The 21,007-nt window shown below is 45.2% G+C and overlaps 1 protein-coding gene across 2 annotated transcripts in view; it reads right to left on the reverse strand.

Annotated features, from left to right (window-relative positions):
* Nckx30C (solute carrier family 24 member Nckx30C) overlaps nt 1-21,007 on the reverse strand; it is a 291,052-nt gene that overhangs the window by 147,825 nt on the left and 122,220 nt on the right. For both annotated transcript variants that reach the window (XM_075680397.1, XM_075680396.1), the window contains exon 2: nt 3,622-3,944. In XM_075680397.1, coding sequence (XP_075536512.1) covers nt 3,622-3,944 — 323 coding nt within the window. The remainder of the gene's footprint in view (nt 1-3,621; nt 3,945-21,007) is intronic.

Genomic DNA, 21,007 nt, shown 5'->3' on the forward strand with positions numbered 1-21,007 from the left:
CTATCTCAATTCAATGCCACTTTATCGTGTAGCTTGTGGCTAAGCGACCCAATTTACAATTGCCTACTGCTTTCTCATCGGCATGACCTATCAATGCCTCGTACAACGTTTGTGACTGCGCCAAGGCCACAGCACATATTCTCGTCTATGGACCTTGTTTTAGGGGTCAGAGACAGACTTTGCTTACTGGGCTAAGCCGAAAGGATGATAAAGTATTCACAAAGAGAAAGAGAGAGGGGGAAAAGTCATAAGGGAAAGCCAGGAAGTTTAACCAGGCTGAGCCCGGTAGGCTACCCTGCACTGGGGAAAGGGGAAATTGGATTGAAGATATTTTGTGACCATGGACTAGACCGTCATCCACACAGAAATCCACCAGAGCCATGCTGGACTTTGCAAATGGGACTGGGTTTTGCGACCTCCTTTGAATGCACAGAAAACTATGTTCTGTGCGCGCGAGCATCACTTATCAATTTCTTCTTTTATTTCCTTTTTCGTTATCTTCCTGCATGCTCATCCAGCAGTGTAAAGTAGAAAACCAGCTGCAACCTCATAAACTTCCCTACCTTTGATTCTCTCTCTGACTGTGCGCATCAATTTTCATGTTAGTAAATTTTCTAAGGCTTACGCTACGCTTGTGACTAATTGGAGTCCCGCAACGGCACTGCAATGCTCGTTACTGGTTTTTTTTATTTGTATCGTCTTTTTCTTTCCTCACATGGAAATCAAATGTCACAAAAGCGGGTGACAGAAGAGGCCAACATTACCAATGTCATAATACCAATGAATCGAATAAAAGCCTGAGTGGTTAATTGAAGCCTTAAGAATGACATGATGCCTGGAAACTTCTGAACCATATGGCGTCAACGGAGTGGATCGATGTTTCCACTGCAGCGCTGGCAATAACGAAAAACTTGAGCATTGTGTAGGCAGGGTAGCGCCCTGTTGTCTCTCTCACACTGGGGGAAGGGGACAGGTAGTTAGCGACATGGGGCGAACAATCCGAGGCACCCAGACCCTGTTGTCGGACGTAGTCTCAGATGAAAGATATATTGTAGCGCTTCCAGGCTTCTTTGAGTGTTTTGTGACTCTACATGTATATCGCCCCTGTATGATACGCTGTATTGTTAACTATATTCAATTTTGTTAACAAGCCATAGTGCAGGTTTTTCAATGAAGCCACGCAAACTGGTACACCATGTCAGCATCGCTAAAGAAAAGGGAGGGGGAGGGGCATCTTTTACGGGTGGTATTCACTTATTTAGGCTTTATATATTGCTACAGTGAGCTGTATTTCTTCTTAAACACGTTCAGCGACGAAAGTGAACTCGCGGTCCATCGCAAGATAAAACGTGCTCAGTAAGATATGAAAAGATACCATATTTTTGCCGTATGCTCTATAAGTGGCAACAGTATACTCCTCCTAAACAAATCCTTGCACCACATGTGCACTGCACATCAGATTGACCGCAAATAAAGACGGGGACAGCGATAGAGAGCACAAAAACGACACGGGTGGTAACTTTCAACTGGTTTATTCACGGCAACCCGTGGGCATATATAGACAAATAGAACATGCGCAAAACCCAGAAAACAAAAGTTACCGCCCGTGTCGTTTTTGTGTTCTCTAATGCTGTCCCCGTCTTTATTTGCGGTCAATATGATATGCAGTAAACACCAGCTAGGCTAAACTGAAGTTCTTCTGAAGCACATCTGCACGCATCATCATAGACCGTTTTCTTAAAGCTCCCCTTATGCCGTCGCCTGTACCCCTGTAGTTCGCGCTCTTAGCAATTGTAATCAGGTCTGCCACAATGTGCACGGTAATCCTAATCAATTCCCATTGCTTCGCCCACTGTCTGCGAATTCTGTGGGCACGTCTGTAGCATGTCTTGCCTGCCCTCTTGCGAATGAAATAGATTTCTCTAGGTCCATCTCAGTGGCAACGTTCGGCTACTCGCTATGATTGCCTAGGGGTCCACTGATTAAATCGGTTCCGTAATGGCTGCGCCATAATCGCAGGGGACCCGTATTCGAACGCGGCTAACGCAGAATTTGTCTTCCGCCGTGGTGGACGTCGAATTGGACGAATGGTGTTGTTTCCCATTCTTCCTTTAATCATTTCTTCTTTTCCTTTCCTTCCCTCTCAAATGTCTGGCTTAATTCTTCTGGCTTTTGGCCGAACCATTGCATCTGGTTCTTTTCCCTCCATATTATATCAACCGTATCCCTCGTCGTCGTCTCTCTCTCTCTCTCTCTCTCTCTCTCTCTCTCTCTCTCTCTCTCTCTCTCTCATTTCACTAATTCATTCCCGTCTTTTCTTTCTTTTCTTTGAATTACAGAGAACGAGCCGTTGGCGCTTATTACGCGATGCCTCATAATCATAATATTACGAGTTGCAGTTAATGCACCTAAAACACGAAATTTTGGTGCAATGAAAAGTGAACAAAAAAAAGGAAGCCTCAGACAGAAACCAACGTTTCGACAAAGAGGACTGATGTCTTCTATAAGGTTGCTTGCTTCGCCCTGGCGAAGACGGATCCTCTTGTTGAAACGTTGGCTTCACAATGCGAAACTTCCCTTTCTCATCCCCTCTTCACCATTTCCAATCTCCATTGAAAATCTTAACGTGGTATGTAACATCAATATGAATCAGGCCGAAATGCCACCACTACAGAACAAACAAGTCAGCGGATAAAATATACCTCAGACTTACGTACTCAAATTTGTGCGCAGGATACAAAGTTACGCTTGTCAAACTTGTGCATTTACAGCGTTCTGATGGTGACGGTGAGGTTGCAGGCTCGGTTCCCAGCCACGGCGGCTGTATTTCTACAGGCGTGGAGTGCTAGAACCGTTCGTGTACAGAGCTATGAAGGTATGTTGAACAAAACCATGTGGTTAAAAAGTTTCCGGTGCCCCACGCTATGGCGTCTCTGATATCTATTGTGTTATCCTGATATCTGCTAATATCTCTTCTGAGACATACGGACGATCGCTCGTGACTGCCTTAGCTAGCATTGATCACAGACCCTTGTCAAAACAAACCATTTTTGAACGCCAACCTCATAGGCCATCACAACCGCAGAGTGTGACGAAGACATTGCTGCTGTTAGGGACAAGAAACCTGTACAAGTCTTTTTATTCTTACTTGGCGTCAATTTCGATCTGGTGCTGTAGTCTTGTGTGGTGATCATGGATTGCTATGATCGTGCGCTTATGCTCTGGGTGTATCTGCATTAAATTCCTATCGTTTCACCTCCCCCGTTCCTCATTGTAAGGCAACAAACCGGATTTTCTGTTCCGTTTAACCTCCCAGTATCCGTCGCTGGCGCAAAATAAAAGCTATTCTCGCACTATTAGAGTGCCGGCCTGAGTGGCCACTTATAGCCCTCCGGTGTCTGGACCTCCCGCGTGCACGCTGTGTCGACTCTCTTTTCTCCTCTTTCTGCTCCCTCGCCTCCCGACACACGGTGTAAGGTAACAAACCCGCACGCTCGTCTGCTTGACCTCCTTGCCTTCCCTCTCGTCGCTTTTTCTCTCTCTTCGTGCGTCTATGCGGCGTTATTTTGGGCCGTTAAACATCATTATTCGTTAAATCATGAGGGACTGATTAACACTCACGCCTTCGCCGTGCCGGGTCACGTCGGTCCCGCAGCCGGGCGAGGAAGACGCCTGCAGGTAACTGAGGCCTCCGAAGACCAAGATGGCCGACAGGAAGACGAGCCGCGGGTCCCGCCAGCGGCGCCTGCGCGCGCAGCGGGATCCCAGCAGCGGGGTTCGTTGCTGGTGAGGGTGGGCGCCCATGGCCGCCGCCGCAGCCGCTGCACGGCCGCCGGTCAGGCGGTGGGACGCCCGCTGAGGTTGCGCCGCTGGGGGTCGGCCCTCGCGGGGCCCGGACCGAGGGCGTGCGGCCTCCTGGCCGTGGACGACCGGGCCCACGTCATCTGCGAATGGTCAAAGCGGTGAACAGGGCTAGTCGGTACGTCGTAAAACGGATAAAAAACCAGCGCAAACAAACGGGAGACTAGATGAAGACGACGACGACGACGAAGACGGCAGGGTTAGCGGAAACGCTTTTGTTGTTGTTGACCTAAGTAGCAGTGGCGCATAACCGCAGTGGGGGATTGACCATGAAATTGGTAAATTGGGTATATAAAAATACGGAAGTTAACGAGTCCAGCTAGTCCTCTCGTCTTCTTCATGTGGTTTCTCGTGTGCTCCCGCTAGTCCTTTATTATTGTTTCTTTCGTTTTGCAAATAGTCAGCAACAAAGTTAGAACGCTACTGGTTTAGCGGTGTTGTATCGACAATGCTTCAAGGGCAAACAACTCAAAGGACCGAGTTAGTCTGCACCACCAGAGAAGCGTCGGGTGTCGGGCCGTCGAAACGAACAAGAAATGCTACGACCACACTACACGCCAAAATGGGGACCATCGCTGCCGACTACGTGCTGCTTGTCACCTCTTTATTACTACTTTCATTGTCCACGCAGCATTGACCAGCCTCAGCTGCTTTGCTCACTTTCTTTTATTAAGCGTATGTTACTGCAGAGAGTTTGATGAAAAAAATACGAGTGCTATATACGCAAGTTTTATTCGATTATTATTCCACTGTGGTAGAAGCGACGCATTCTGCGTGCTCGTTGAAGCCATTACAATGGGTGCAACAGACGAGGTTACAAAAGTGTCGCTGTTATGGCTGGTTGATGAAACATTGTTTAGCCAAGGAAAAGGTCCTGTCGACTTCCTGCCTTCCTAGGAAGTGCATACTAGACAGGGTTTCTTCCTTGTATAAACAAGGACGAAGCTACACGGGCGAGAGGAGACTGCATATGCTGACGAATCAGGCGCAACTGCGCAGAGAAGAAAAGATTGTCGCTTTCGCTGGGCAGGATGATAATTTTCCATGACGCGAAACGCTCCATGCATGGCAGCGTGCGCGCGTATGTATGTATGTATGTGTGTGCGTGCGTGCGTGCGTGCGTGCGTGCGTGCGTGCGTGCGTGCGTGCGTGTGCGTGTGTGCGTGTGTGTGTGTGTGTGTGTGTGTGTGTGTGTGTGTGTGTGTGTGTGTGTGTGTGTGTGTGTGTGTGTGTGTGTGTGTGTGTGTGTGCGTGTGTGTGTGTGTGTGTGTGTGTGTGTGTGTGTGTGTGTGTGTGTGTGTGTGTGTGTGTGTGTGTGTGTGTGTGTGTTTGTGTGTGTGTGTGTGCTTGCGTGTGTGTGCTTGCGTGTGTGTGTTTGCGTGTGCCCCTCTCTCCTTCAGGGAAGGATTAGTCGCCCGCTGGCCAGACATCTGACTGTATATCCTTTGTTCTCTCGAAATCAACTAAACCTTAATCTTTAGTTGATAAGTCCCCTTGTGGAGTAATAAAGATGTAATATACGAGCCTGTACCTAGAAGAATGGGTAGTGAAAACATCAATATACAAAACTGGAAATTTCTGTGTGTGTTCGGTGCGGGCGAAGAACACTACCACATCGTCTGAACTAAAGGAGACAGAAACAATAAAAGTCGTCCTTCTCTAGCTCCACAAAGGAATAAAGAGACAACAGTAGGCACCCTACTTTCGATATAAAAAAAAATATACATCGTATCAACGGCACAGGCGTGCCATGGGAAAAGCGAAACGCGCGAGTGTGCCCCCGTCGTTGTCCGTGATAAACGATGCAAATGCGGCGACTCTATATCAGCGTCACATCTTTGCTTTGCTATTTTGTCACGTTTCACGCATCGACAAAGGCGCACGCTTCTCTCTAGCGATACCAACGGCGAGGCATCGCCATTTCCTCTCGTCCGTTCACTTCGTTTGGTTGCTTCGTTCGTTTGTTGATTCGTCTGTTTATCTTCCTACTCCAGTCCGATCTCGGAGGGTCGACCGTTTAAAGCTATTGCTTTCCGAATAGCCTTAGACTTCTATTCGATCTTTTTTTCATATCTCTCTTCTTTTTTTTTTTTTTGCTAACTTACTTTCATCGCGATAGAGCGACGACGTAAGTCGAGCCACAGGAAGTGGCCGAGGACGCAGTCATAGGAAGGTCATATTTCACAGCTTTGCACAAGACCGACTGACCGCTGAAAACAGCAACCACGCCATCGCAGAGACCACAGTGGCCTTTCTTTTGCAGTCACTACCTTCCCCTTCTCCCCTACTTTCCCGTTTGATTTCCGCTACCAGGCCGTCGCCTTTTGGCGCGCTTCAGCCACCCGAAACGGCGGGATACTTGACCCTGTCCTCGTTGCCACGGTGGTTACGTCCGTGTTCAAACTAGTAGCTTTCGCTTTCTTCTCTTCTTTTACAGTACAAGGATTCGTCGACTGCATTTTCTTAGTGGTTGACGTTTATGCCGAGAGTATTTTTTTTTCCCCGCGCTGCAGATCAAGTGTCATCTTCGCAAGATGGCGACGCTGTCAGTGGGCCGGCAGGCCGACCTATCGTCCCGTTGCAGCTTAGCTCGCCGCGTCGCCTCCGTGGCTTAGACTGTCCCGCTGCAGATCAATTCCCGAAAGGAAAAGGGGGGCTCGCTTTGCGTCGACGGGAGAACGCGAAGAGACCCAAGTGATTGTTTTGTGCTAAGTTAGAAAAAAAAGAGAAGAAGAACGTGCAACGAAGTGGACAGAAACACAACACAGTCTAAACTCACAGAGCGAAGGTTTCACTTAAAAGGAAACAGTGTGTGTGGCAGTTGGACTCAAGAACAAACGCGACAGCGAATGACGGAACACGTCGTGGTTGTTAGTTATTACACGCTGCACGAAATGGCACCATACCGGCTCGTCCAGATATCTTTATTTTGAACCAGCGTAATCTTTGCTGCGTCGATGAAGAAGCCTCATATAAATTACTTTATCGAATAAATCACTGTCTCGTTTGCACTTAAATTTTGTTCAGACGAAGTTGCGGTAGGTTTTATTCAATGCATTGTTCAGGTGCTGTTCTTGCTTTGGTTAATCTTAAATGAATCCCAAGAACACTTTCTCTTGGGCGATACTGGTCTGATAAATTAACTTTCTCAATTAAAGGTAAAGTCGCACCGTTTTTCCTGCGATGGCGAAACGCCAGTGGCGCATACGACGTAATGCGGAACGTTTTCGTTTTCTTTGGGCGAGACGGCGCGAGCGTTCCTACCTGTGTAAAAAAGCACGATTTTGATATTGATCTCTATTGCAATGGCTCATGAAGCATCGGAGAGGATGTATAGGGGTTAAGAAGATACCAAGTATCTAATCTTTATGGTATACTTAATTTTATAAATGAAAGTAAAGACTGGAAGTATATTTGATAATGCTCACTGATGCTGAGGAATTAGCTTCAAGGTGTAAAATAAATGGTTTTTATTGCAGCGCCCTGTGAAAGACATCGAAAACTTTCTCAAACTGCCGGAAAGTAAACTGGACGAGAAACATTTTGTTGCGATTATTTGCTTTTTTACGTCGCTTAACTAATTATTATATATAGCATGACTTGAATGGTAGTGCCTGGGAAGAATAGGCGAGGTTTCGAAACAAAAGGCGGCTTCGTTTTGCATTAATGCATAAGCCAATGCAGAAATGATCTGAGAAACTATTGCTTTTCTCTCTCTTTAATCTAAGCTCTAGAAGAAAGAAAGTACCGAAATGGCTCCAGCACGCTAAACACCAGGTTACGTAAGACGTTTAATTGTCAAATCAGTCTTCGCCTTTGCTTGTACGTCGTATTCGAGAGGCCAAGCTCCAAGCAACTCTAAAGTCGACAAAAACCGACTTGATTATTCTTGTGCCAGCCAAATATATGTTCACGTTAGAGTTGGGCAAATGTTGGCGTTGTGGCATATTGCCAATAAATCATCAAAGATTCCGCGCAATAGCACTGAGTTGGACTATACGTTCCTTTGGATACAGACCCGCAAAAGTCAGCAGAACTCATTTACGGGAGTGCTCTGCACGTGGTGATTAATTACCTCCCCGTTAAATCCATCGTCACCACTACTCCGTTTACCGGTTTATCATTTCTTTGTTGCGCCTGACTTCATCGATCAAGCTTTCGTATTCACCGGGCTAGGGTCACGTTTTCCTGCTGACCTCATCGATAAATCGAAACCAAGTTTCTTTTTTAGTTTATATGACTATCACGAAATAAATATTGGAAGCAGAAGTGGGTGGGGGCTTTGCGTGACGCCATTCGGCTCTCACCGTTTACCCTCTCTTGCGAATCTAGTGCGAACTTGCTATCACTGTGCTTAACCTGGGTCAGCACAAATATGGACGACCTTTCCTTTTGTTTTCATCATGTTTGTTTTTCGTAGCTGATATATTTTCGGCCTGCCTCGTCATTCATCGTCTACATGTAGAGACGTGTGCAGAAGCTATGCACTGAACTCGAAAAGCCAGCGCCTAGCAGAGCACTTTTGTTTCAGCCTCCTTTCCCCCCCTCTCTCTCTCTCTCTCTTATTGCAATTCAGAGGCATGTGACTTGTCCCACACGGTTACTTTACGTTTTGCGAAAGCTTCTTGGTTCCCCAGTGTGATATCTCACTCACATCTCGATCTTTCCCACATGGTAAATGCGGCGCGACCTCTTCATGCGTGTTTCTGCAGTGGCGCTTCGGCCAGCGTGAGAAATACACACTGCGGATATACGGATATCGATTGGGACTTAGTACAAGATGCAACCACGACTGCGCAAACGCGAGGACTACGCAGGGAAATTATTCGTAAGAGTGGTACACTGTACGCTCCTTGTGGGAACACCATTGGTTAAAACATCGCAAAGCTTCGCACGAACTTTGCTAGCTTTGAAGTTTTCTTGTTCGTAAACTCTGTTCATCTGCTTAAATTGCTAACTGCCCATGAATGCGCCGCCATACTAGCGTTCACGAGCCATGAAAGCGCCCACAAACCTGAATCACTATAAGTTAAAATCTGTGCAACTTCGCAGTAGTAGCTATACGGACTATACAAGGTGAAAAGCAAACGTAGCAGAAAAAAAGTAAAATTTCACTATGCTTAACTGTAATACAACCCGTCAATTTACGGATATCATTACCAAGCCGGGTTGTTGTTTTTTTTTTCGTTATTTTCACGGTGTTTGAAAGATTTCCGCACCACCTTTCTTTTTCTAAAGTACGCCATTTCGAAGCTTTCCCATTTATTTCTGTCTCATTCTATTTTGCCTCCATCCTACTCCTACAGGACGCGTTTACAGCGTCGTCTGCGCCTGTTTCCAAGAAGCAGATGAGACGGCTCTGGCGAGAGACACTGGTGCGTTATAAGGCGTTCCTGCTTTCCTGATTGGCTCATGTCAGTGCTATAAAGCTTCCAACCTACGGTTTACTATTCTTCTTTTTTTCTCCTTATCACGTTTTCTTTAATGAGACGTAGAATAGACAACTCATTTTACGCGGAAAGCGTCATTTTATCCAGCACATCAAGCGCGACTCCAGCATCAAGTGGAACACCGTGCAAATGGGTAAACATTGCCGGGATGAGAAAGCTTTTTTTTTCTGTCTAAACAAACGGCAAGTTGACGTACAGGCGCGCGAATGCAACGCCACTTTCGTGACGCGTATTTTTCCACCCCCAACCACCAAACGTTTGCTTTCTTCTGCTTCTTAAACGTTTCAACGATCTCACTTGTTCGTTCTAGCTTCGTCTGTTCTTCTTCCTGCGCAAATATCACCCAACAGCAGGCGTGTCGAAGGTAAGAGACACGACGAGATCTAGGGGATGCGGTAAAGGAGGCGTGGGTGTCAGAGGGAAGAAGAAGAGGGGGGAGAGAGGCCGGAGAGTTGCACGTTCAAACTATTATTTCTTTTTTTAACATTTTAAGTGCCCATTTCTCCGTGCCCTAAAGCAACAAAAGCGAGAGCTTGAAATGCCTTACATATTGCACACGAGCTGCCGCAGATGGTATCTAACTTAGAGCGGGTAAACAAACTTGTCAGAAAGATAAAAAGAGACCAATAACAACAGTGTTTTGATCCCCGTCATTAGCGCTGTCTGCCGGGCACGTACACGAATTTCCCTCGATGCCACTACAGCTTTAGGTCAGAAAGGGATAGGTTGTTGGGTGCGGTCCTTTTGTTCCTATATTCTTCCACTTGGGCACAGTCTGCAGAAATAAGGGGGCTGGATAAATAAGAATGAAATGTCTTTTGTCTTGGAAGGATATAAGGGATACGGTCCGTAATAAAGGTAAGGAGCTACAACGGTTTTCTTTCCTTCGAGGCCCACTACAGTGATGCGGCTTCGTTGGTGCCTTGAAAGCCGCCTGTCCGGTTGTTTTCGTTTATAAATAGCGGATAATGCTTGAAGCCGTGATAAACGGGGAACGGAGAAACGAGTTCAGCGGAGATTCGGCTTGAAAGCGTTTGGTCTTCAAGCAGGACTAAGGGCCGTGGCGCTTACCAAGGTAGGCGAAGCGCTCTTTACTATAGGTGGTTCATTTTCTTCGGGTGTACGCAAGAATCGGGTGCTGTGAAACCAGGGTGTATCGTAAGAGCAGGCAGTCAGAATGTGATACGAACACTTATATGAAACCGAGTGCGTGGAACCTGAGGGTCATTAGGAAAAGAAAGAATAATTTATCCCTACTTAACCCGACACAACAAATCACAATGCAAAACGAAGCTAAACATGGATGCGAATAATTGAACAGCAGTTCTCGCCGCCTATGAAGCCCGCCTGTGAGCGCTTGCAGGAGCGAGAGAGATACAGTTATCATAAGAAGAAAATCCCTTTGGACTTGGCGTTCTCTCTAAATTTAAGTGCTCAAAGCTTCGTCGCCTATCAGAATTTGTTTCGTCAAAAATGGAACTGGTTACGTGTAACTGATTACTCAACAAAATAATTGAATTACACTGAGTGTTGCTGAGTAAAAACAATCGTTCAATTACAAGGTTACCAGAAACATACCTGGTAACAAGAAATTAATTACATTTATTTCCTTACGAAGTCTGCATGGATGTGAGGAAAAAGCACAGACGAGGACGTTGCCTTGCGTGAACTTCCGGCCTGTTATTCAAGATGACTGTCTAACTACAATAATGATGCAGCTAACAACAGGAATTGTGAACTATCTAAACGGATACCTAGTATATGTTTTGTACTAATAAAATGCATAATCCCCTAAAAACTCAGAAGTAAGTTTGATGCGCCGAAATGGGCGTGGAAACATCGTACTATATGCGGAATTTCGTGGTTATTCGCTCCAACAAGCAAAGCAGATATTTTGCTTCCTCTTATAGAACGTCGCTATTCTGCATTAACCGCTACACGGATGCAACATTCTGCGCAAAAAAATGTTCTAGAACGATCAGGAGAACTTGGCGCCTCGTTATTTAGAGAAATAACGCTACATGAAGTTATAAGAGGCAAGACACTCAACGGAAGTCAAACATAAGCCGGCGACTGTTTCCCTCTTCTCTCCTTGGCTTCAAAGACTGTTGGCATCACATGCAGGAATACTTTGGTAGTTGCATCTCCCTTAGCTTGAAGAGTTAATTTTGCGTTGTGATTTGCAGTCGATGCAATAGAAACTATTCCGTCATGCAAAATTTGCATGACAAACGTTTTCCTTATCATGCCGCTGAATTATTTTTTAATAATTCCAGGAAACATATAGGTCAAGCACGCAATTTAAGAATCAGTTCTATAGTTTGGTTAAAATGGTGTCTAACAGGAGAGGTTGAAAGAAGAATCATGAACATTTGTGACAAGTGGAGGTATCACATACTCAGCATCAAAACTAGAGCCAGCTGCCATTTTACATTTCGACAACTCAGTTTGTCAAATGTTCGGCACCATGATGTAATGACACAGATCTGTTCACGTATAGCTGCAACAAGTCTTTCGCATCCACCTTTCTTTTGGCGGTCTCCCAGTTAACGAAGTTTCTGGCACCCCACTTTAAACGAGCGCTATTACGAGCGTGTGAATACCAGTGTGTCCTTCACGTGAACCTCGCTCTCACTATACCTCGTACGCTAATCTGCGTTCGGGCTCGATCCATGGTCGAGTGCTGCTGGCTCTGTTATTCCAGCGGTAGCTACTATCTCGACTTTCCGCGTATTTGACCGGCGCTTCTAATCTCGGTAAGGGGGCGTCCCCGCCAAAGCACCGGAGCGTGAAGTGTGTCGCCAAAAAATTTCGTGACGCCACGTCCTACTGGGCAGCGAGGGCATGGCAAGTCGGTATTTGATGTAGTTTTGTATATTTGTTTCATAAAACGAGCATAGAGAGAGAAATATTTCCCTCTCCAGTTGCCCGTGTGAACACCTTCTCTCATTCATCCATGCGTTCGTTTGTTCACTGATCTTTCTTTTTTTTTTTTCTCTGAAGCACGACTTACTTTTGTATACTACCATCATCTAAATCTGGGCAGTGTTGAGGATGCTAGAAGTATTCTCTCGTACCTATAGGGGAGGTTGATCTACAGACGTCACGTAGACATTCTTACTTCCCTAAAGAATTTTAGATATTTTTTTTTTACTTAATCGAGATAGACATCCTACATATAACACCTGAGAAAGCTTAAGACCGACAGCTCATAAATAGACTGTTTTAGATAGATATATAGACTGTCTTTAGATAAGAATGGAAGTTTGTAGAACTTTCTTGTGCGAGAAAGTGCATGCCTGATACGCGAATTTATGTCTTGTGATGAATCAGAGGTATATCTGCGTGGTACATTGACAGTTCCGATAGACTGGGAGTTCCGTCTGTTTCTTGCGTTTTACATATTGAGAGACTGTCGATTTCCAAGTACTAAAATCCGTTAACCGTGGCCTGAATTGACCGAGGTCGAAGGGCGATTGACTGGTGGCTAAACCGTTGTAAGATCGGTCGCGTTGTCGTCGTACAGCCAGCTGTCCTTAAAGTGCAACACAGTACGGCCACATAAAAATCCATATCGACAGTCAATAGGTCGCCCGCAGACATCGTACATATCTTTTCTTTTTCTGCATATAAATTTTTGCTTTCGCTTACACTTAGTCCACAGACGTCGAATCAATAGCATTCGATTAAAATCCCAAGGCCGTGAGTGCGGAGTTGGCGCCTTCAACGCATGGGTAGCATTGGCTGCGCTATAGACAAAACACAGTCCATCAATTGTGGAAAGCCTACATGTATGGACAGTATCCTTACGATACAAAGATTATTCTGAGAAGTTACATAGACCTATCCTATTGACTGACAAAGTGAATTTCATTGATAAGCGGCCACGTAACGAACTCACTGGCTTCTGGAATCCTGCACGCTTCTAAAGAGGCAAGCGCGTAACTGTGAATTCCAAGTGGGTTGCACAAACGCCTTCGCAAATGGGGCGCCGGGAGGTGCCACGATGACGCAGTTCCGGTCTAGTGAGCGTTCATTTCCGGAGCGTGGCCGTCGTTCCTTTCGCACGAAGCACGGCATGAGGGAGAGCCGTCGCTGGCCACTCTTCTCCTCCTCCGATCTCATTAGCGGAAATGGCGGCCGAAAACGCGCTTTCGAATTCGCTCCTGTCAAGCAGCCCGCAATCGAAGAGGCCGTAAAGCTGTCCAAGCGCAGGGCACGCCACGTGCAGTGTACAGTGCCGGTGCTAGTCACCTCAACGACAGAGGTGTCCTGGATGTTTGTATTCATTTTATCTTAAATTTTTATCATCTCAATTATAGTTATTTTTACACTTTTCATGGACACAACACATACAGTCAGTCTGTATTCAGTCTCTTGAGTCTGCGTTTCAGTGTCTAGGACTATGTATATATGTGGTCTTTATTTGCGCTCTTATCTTACTGCGCTCCAGATTTTCTTCATCTTTGATTATACTAGTTGTTATTTTACAATACTTTTTCTTATTATCATTGCATTACGTGGGAAGGAGCAGCCGACACCATTACAGGTGACCAAATTTCTTTGTTTCTTTTCTTTCAATAAAAAAAATCACTTTTCCGGCACGACTCCCATGAAAAAAAAAATAACTTATTTCTTCTTGCAACCGCCTAAATACGAAATCGCCAGCTCAGGTGCCTTGTCTTGCAACAATGGCGTACACGCACTTCTCTTTCTCAGTTTGGATCCTTAAGGGGACACTAAATACACAAAAGAGGTACCCTTAGTAAAGCTGCACTAGTAACTTGCTTTCCTAAAATACCGGAGACTTCCCTACGCCCCTGTTGCTGTGAGCAAGGGCCTCGGTAAGCTAGAGATCGCGCAAAACCGGGAGGCGGATCACGACGCCGCTTTGTAGTTTCTCACCCCAACATTCTGCGATTCCGTGGGTTTGGCAATGCGGGAATTATTCTAATTTGATTTCTAAACGCAAACTTTAGGAGTTTCGTCCGAAGGCAGTTTATCGATAGGTAGTTAGTCGCCTATTGATAAAGAAGGAATATATCGATTTTATTGCGACATCAATTATGTGGGCACTATAAGCGCGGGGACTGCTTCGGCCTCCCCCCCCCCTCCACCTACCTACGTGTAGGTTAAAAGGCGGGCACCCCAGCTCGGTGGAATAATAAAGTTTTCAATCAATCAATCAAGCGAATTTTCGTCATCGTCATCGTCATCGCCACCGCCATCGGCGTTGGCGTCGCCCGTGAGGCTCCGAATATATTTAGGCATATGTATGCTAAATGTTTTTCCACGCTGTATACGTGGGTTATATTGCTACACTATTCAATCACTGTCGTTGCTCATACCAGGTCTTAAGTTCCTGATTATATTATTCCTCCCACTTTTGAAAATGGAAGCCCGCAAACAAATGTCATGAAAAATAACATCGCGTGCCTATTTATCCGAAATGTTCTCAGACTATTATATATTAAAGGTGCAAAGCAATATAAGGGCCCAACCACGAAATTGATATCATTTTACTGGAGCGGGTCCTTACCGGCAGCGTAGTGCGCCTGTGCGATGTCATTAAAGACCGTACACGGCGCGCTAAAGCCTGTAAATGTGCCAGAAATTTTCGCGCACCCGCGTACGTTGCGCCCGCGTTAGTCGGACCCGCGTATTGGTTGAACACCGTCCGATAAGTTCGAGCGCATTGCTATACCTTGCTTTCGCAATCAGTGGTTCACCCTTCGGGCGAAACTCCTAAATTTTGCGTTTAGAAATCAGATTCGAATAATTCGCGCATTGTTTGTTTAAAAAAAAATTGTGGAGTAAAATGAATTGTGCTCCCTCTTGCTTTTATTCTGAGTGCTTGCGGTACAACTTGATCCGTGTTGGGAGATCGGAACACTATCAGGCTCATCAGCCTTGTTTCCCGCTAACTCCTCGGCGTGTCTGAAACCAATACACACGAAGGCCACTATTTCGCCAAGTTCAACCAGCTGCCTAACTTCATGTCGTAGTTACAGCAGCAAATAGAAAGATATCGCATGCACGGGAGCTGACCTTTTCGAGCTATCGATTGCTTCCGAGAGCAGCTCCGTGAGTACGGCAAGTTCGCCCAGTGAACAAAGTATGGTGTACTGCATACGCAAGGGGAACAAAACCTGCCACTTGTAAGAGGCTAAAGGTTAGTATAACATAATCATTAATGTTGCAAAACCTATAGTCGAATCGCATTTTCAGAAACGCGAGTAAGTGAAGACTTTAACCAAGCTGTACCACCTGTCTGTACTCTCGCTGTTGAATGTCGCACTTAATAGTACGTTGCCCAAAACGTCAGCATAATTTTAGGCGATGCAGTTTAATATCGTAACGAGCGGCCAAATGCTGTTTGACTTTTTCTTTCTTTCTTATAACACGCTTCTAAGCGAATGTGACACCTCAGTGACTTTGAACCTCAACGAACATTTTTTTTTGAAATCGCACTGACTTTGTGTAAGTGAAGTATTACTCTATTTTGATGTTTATAACTGAACTGCACTGTTTATTTTGCTATTTGCTACTTTCTAAGGGAACCAAGAAATGGAGGTGGGTAGTTTTAATACCTATTCCTGCGCCAAATCAGCATCAATAGGAAGATACACTTTGCTATCCGCGACGTCACACTTAAGGTTCCGCCACTGCGGATAGGGCAAGAACATCTTTTTTTTTTTCATAAGAAAATTTAGCATTGATTACCTCTGCTAGTATTCCACACTTTTTCACCGAAGGCATGAAAGCCTTCAAAGAATACTTCACCAGCATATACTGGTATAGCACTACTCTATAGTATTCTTTTAAACAACGGGAAATTTTCAGCGTTTCTAGTGGCATCTGGGGTCTACAAGCTTTCAGCCCCAATTACGGCGTCTCGGGCTAAATAAAGCAGTAGGGTTGAGGATTGGGCGAGTTGGTATTGCATTCTAAAGATCGTGCAGCGCAACACTGAAAGGAAGAAATAAGCCGAGCCGGCCAGATACAGGAACAGAGCGCTGACTTTTGTTGGAAGTCAACACTCTGTTCCAGTATCTGGTCGGGTCGGCTTGTTTCGTCCTGTTGCGCTGTACCAGCTTTACCCCCGTATTCTTAAACACGCCTTCACTTGAAGCTTCTCCTCGACTCAGCCAAGTCGAGGCGACGGGGCTTCCTTCACTCAAGGCGCCGTTGCGTTTCATGAACGCTACTTCACCTTTCCTCCGCCAAGGAACGCCTTGAAAATGCGCCCTCGACTTAAGTGAAGTGTATCGACCGAGAAAAGCGTCTGATATCGAGACTATTCTTCAATGTGCTTATTAAAGGTCCCATTATTTAAGACAAATATGTGTTTCAGTTCATTCGTCCTCCTAATCAAACAATTTACACGGCGCAATGCACAACTTTATCTCGGCAACGCTGCCACTGTGAGCGCTCGACTGATAGAGCAAGCGGGAGCTGTGTTTGAGGTCTGGCAACAATCGCATCCCAACAGCTGAGAGCATGGCTCATGGCTCATAATTTCCGCCGGCATTTGTCCGCTGCTGTTTGTTTCCTAGTGTTTCATTGGTGACTGACGTTGCGGTTGTTAAACGCGGTTATGATGGGCAATTCTGTCCTTCTGCGTATGGTGACCGAGCCTGAATGACTTCTGAGGCCACAGATGGAACGGCCGATGGGCAGCTTTGTTTACCTTCAAGACCGAGTGGTGCTGCGAGTTTGCTGAACGCAACAACAGGACAGAAAATATGGGTGAGTGAGCCATTTTTTCATGGAAGCACAGTATGTTAATGAGGTTTTCTTGAGGTTGCCGCGGCGCTGTCGATAAGCCGTTTCCGATGTGCACAAGCATGATTGACTCCAGTTGCTTATGTTGCAGGCATTAATTAGTACCTGGAACATATTCGAGGCAGCATAAGCTTGTGCAAAACACATATATATATTTTTTTTGCTAATGGGAACTTGTGGCAGATTCGGCACGACAATCTGTTGTTGGTTTCGCTTTTTTAAACGAAAATGTGGAAGGTACGGATCGGCGCCTGCATCCAACGATCATTCCAGTATCGCGTATGAAATCTTTCGGTAGAGGAGAAGCAGTTACAGTATACATGTGGCAGAATGCGTATATGGTTGAGTGCGTAGCTCCAGCAGGTTGGGAGAAAAAAGCGTCTTTTGAGTCCTGTACTTTGTTTTAGAAGACGTGGTGGTCAGTCGGCTTGCTCAACTTGTAGCACATATGGTCAACGAGCCAGCACTGGTGCCTGCATTTCCTGTGCTTTCTCACTTCACATATGCGCTACGCAATGTTTTAATCTTCCGAAAATTCACTTGTCAATACTTCACCGCCATTTGTTTTTTCGTCTTAGCTTTTTCAGTGTGCTATGTGGTAGCAGCTGATGTGCGTTCCGTAAACTATGCTTTCAAGTTCACGCAATTTCGACATATTTTTAGTTGGGCTACGTCTTTTCTTTTCCGTTGCATAGGTATATTGAATTTACTTAGCGCGCGAGCGCCCTGCCTACATAAATGTTTTGGCATTCTGGTGCAGGATGTGGGCTTTGGAAGGACCAGCTGATGAAAAAATAAACGCCTGTGCTGCACAGTAAGGCTTCTGGCAGACCTGAAAGCAACGATAGATATGGTGCCTGCCTGTACAAATCGCAGCAGCTCGCTTCCCTGAAAGCTAGGCGCTGAAGAAGTACTTGACTAACCTACCCGCTAATTAGTCTGTGCTTATTTTCATAAACTTTGTAAAAATATTCATGTTACGTGTCCCCACATTCACAAAATGGCGAAATGGACACCGTGTTATTTAGAACCACAAACATGAAAAAGCCAGGTCAATGAAATCAAATTAATTTTTTATTCCCCTTCAGCTGTCATATAATTTTTGTTTTAAATCGCATGAATATGATGGGCGAGGTCATCAGTTGCCCGTGGTGCTTTGCAGCTGCGACAGGATCTTTTTGTTGCGCACAATTGTGAAGTAACACTTTCGTAGTATTTGTAGCCAGCACTTCAGTATTTTGTGGCATGCTGAAGCTACTTTAGCATGAGCAAGTGTAGATTAAAAATATGCCATAGCTTTGTGGTTGATCTCAGCTTTTCTGAAATAACGGTAGTAATGCGCTCTATACTGTATTTTTCAGCATTGTCATTGTGACAGTCTGCATCACCATTTGGCCTATTTTGGGATCCCACAAGACACGCTGCTACCCTGGGTAGTGTACCTCGGTCAGTTGCTGAAGTTCTGCAAGCCCCATTGAAGCCAACTACCATCCGCATCCAATGGAAGAAACTCATTGTTCGGGCCGTCGTAATTTATCTTAAGCTGAAGCTAGAAGCAGGGTAGAAGCAGCATATATTCTACAAGAATTTACCACTGCATGCCGTCGGGTGGCTACACCCGACAGACTACTGTCTTGAACAGAGATGGTGTTTTAGTCTAGAATATATTTGTCAGCAGTACTACTCCTTCTGTTTATATCCTTGGAAACAAACAAACGAAGACACCAAAGACAACAGAAGAGAAATTACTTCTACTTTCTAATTGAATTAAAGAAATGACAAATTAATGGCAATGAAAGTGGTTGAGAAAACTTGCCATAGGCGTGCGATGCTCTAACCAATGGAGCTACCGCGGCACCGTTTTCCCATCCACTTTCTTGTGTATTTACATTTTACTACTAGAACTAACTACTACTACTACTACTAGAACTGCACCATTTCCCATCTGCGGCAAATTGTTTTTTCATCCACTTTCATTGCCATTAATTTATCATTTCTTTAATTCAATTAGTAAGTACAAGTAATTTCCCTTATGTTGTCTTCGGTGACTTTGCTTGTTGGCTTCTCATGATATGATTATTAAAAATCGCGCCCCTCGGTCAACCCCCTTTCTTCTCCTTCATTACTGCATTCTGTTTGTAGGATCAGAGTTCACGCTGTATTGCATACTATCAAAGTACAAAAAGGCGAGAATAATGTTAATTTATTGTTTTAGAAAAAAAATTGGCACTTGAATTGACCATAAATTATTAAGGGGTACATACTGACTTAATAAATATGACTGAAGAAAGGCCATCTGGATGAAAAATACAATGACTTCAGCTACAACGCGTCTGTGAAGGCAAATACATGCGGTCAAACTGCTTTTAGTGGTGACGTTTGAGCTGGGGGGTAGGATATCAGGAAAATGATAGATGTCTTAAGCAGAATATTTCGACGGCTATTATAGTGCAGCAGGACATTAACTGGACCTCTCCTCCACTTGCACACCAATGTAAGCGCAGCACACACAGCACAGTTGGAAAGGCAGTTGCTCTTCGTGCGTGTGTTGGCAACCTGGTTCCTGCAAAGAGAAGGGGTTGGTAATAAACATACAACGATGTTAAAGAAGGTCCATGAAACTAGCTTAAGTACTGTATTCGTTTTCTTTAGTTTACATTTCGTAATAATACATTACTTTAAGAAGTTTGTGTTCTAGAGCGCGATTTTTTTGTACTATAATTAGCTCATACTGTTTTTATTTATTTTTATTTGCAAAGAAACATTTTTCAGCGGGTCTACCGCTTGCTCAGCAAGACCGACAACAGCGATCTAACACTTACATAATGAACCCTGTAGAAAGCTGGGATGTTCGCAATAAAGGTGTGCGAGATATATCTGCTACCACTTGCTTGCACTGTCTGTATAAGGTGCTGTCACTACACTGCTACACCTTTATTTATCGCAATAAAAAATAATGTGATGCACAAAACTCTACTCTGTTGTATTGTTATTCTGTCTCTTTTATTCGAACAAAATATTACATTAACCTGTGTATACGTGCAGGTATAATTCTGAATGCCATTTCATGGTTGGTGACTTCCTCGTTGAGCTTGGATCTTCATAGGGATGACAAGCTAATTAAACTGAATGGTTTGAAGCAAGGATTACGTAATTATTGCTTACGACTTTAAATTGCACCAACTGCACACGGTCCGCGCGAAATTACAGTCCATTTCTTATTTTCCTTAGCGCAACTAGCCGCATCAAATTAAAGAAAATTGCAAAAATTAAAGTGAACGCACCTGCTCGTTTACAAAGATGCTCGCTTTGCTGCGGCGTGTTTCGCCGTCCTTGGATTAGCGTAGGCAGTGACGATCTTCCTGAGTACAAACAGCGCCGACGGGGCGACGGCCGGCGCTCGCGCAAGCGACACACGCACACAGGCAATGCACCCACTGGTGACAGGAATCTTCGTAGCTGTTTTCTTTTTGCAAGTTCGAAGTCCGCCGCAGTTATGTATCGCGCCGTGCTTGAACTGATGCGGAACTGACACGTGAATGCACTGACGCCGATAGTAGGTTCGGAGCACTGGCACGAAGAATACCCGTGTGCAGGTCATCAACTGGCTCATGCACGGAGTAAGACGACAATCACTGCACCAGCTCGCAGTCTTCGTGACAGGACGGCCGATCTGTCTCGGCGCTGCAGTGGAATAATTCCGGTGCCGAAGCGCTCCAGAGGACTGCAACGGTCCCTAAAACGAAGCCCTTGAAAATGCGCAGCACGGTTAAACCAAGATAAGCTACGGAGGCAACTGGCGTCCATCGGAAAATGCTGACGAGGCGAGCGACAGATCGCAAGGCAGCCATGTTTACGCACTAACTTCACTCGAGGAGCGATTCAAGGTAGCTGCGAGGCTACCTTGAGAT

This window comes from Dermacentor variabilis, chromosome 2, assembly GCF_050947875.1.
Source record: "Dermacentor variabilis isolate Ectoservices chromosome 2, ASM5094787v1, whole genome shotgun sequence".
In the NCBI taxonomy this organism is placed as follows: Eukaryota; Metazoa; Arthropoda; class Arachnida; order Ixodida; family Ixodidae; genus Dermacentor; species Dermacentor variabilis.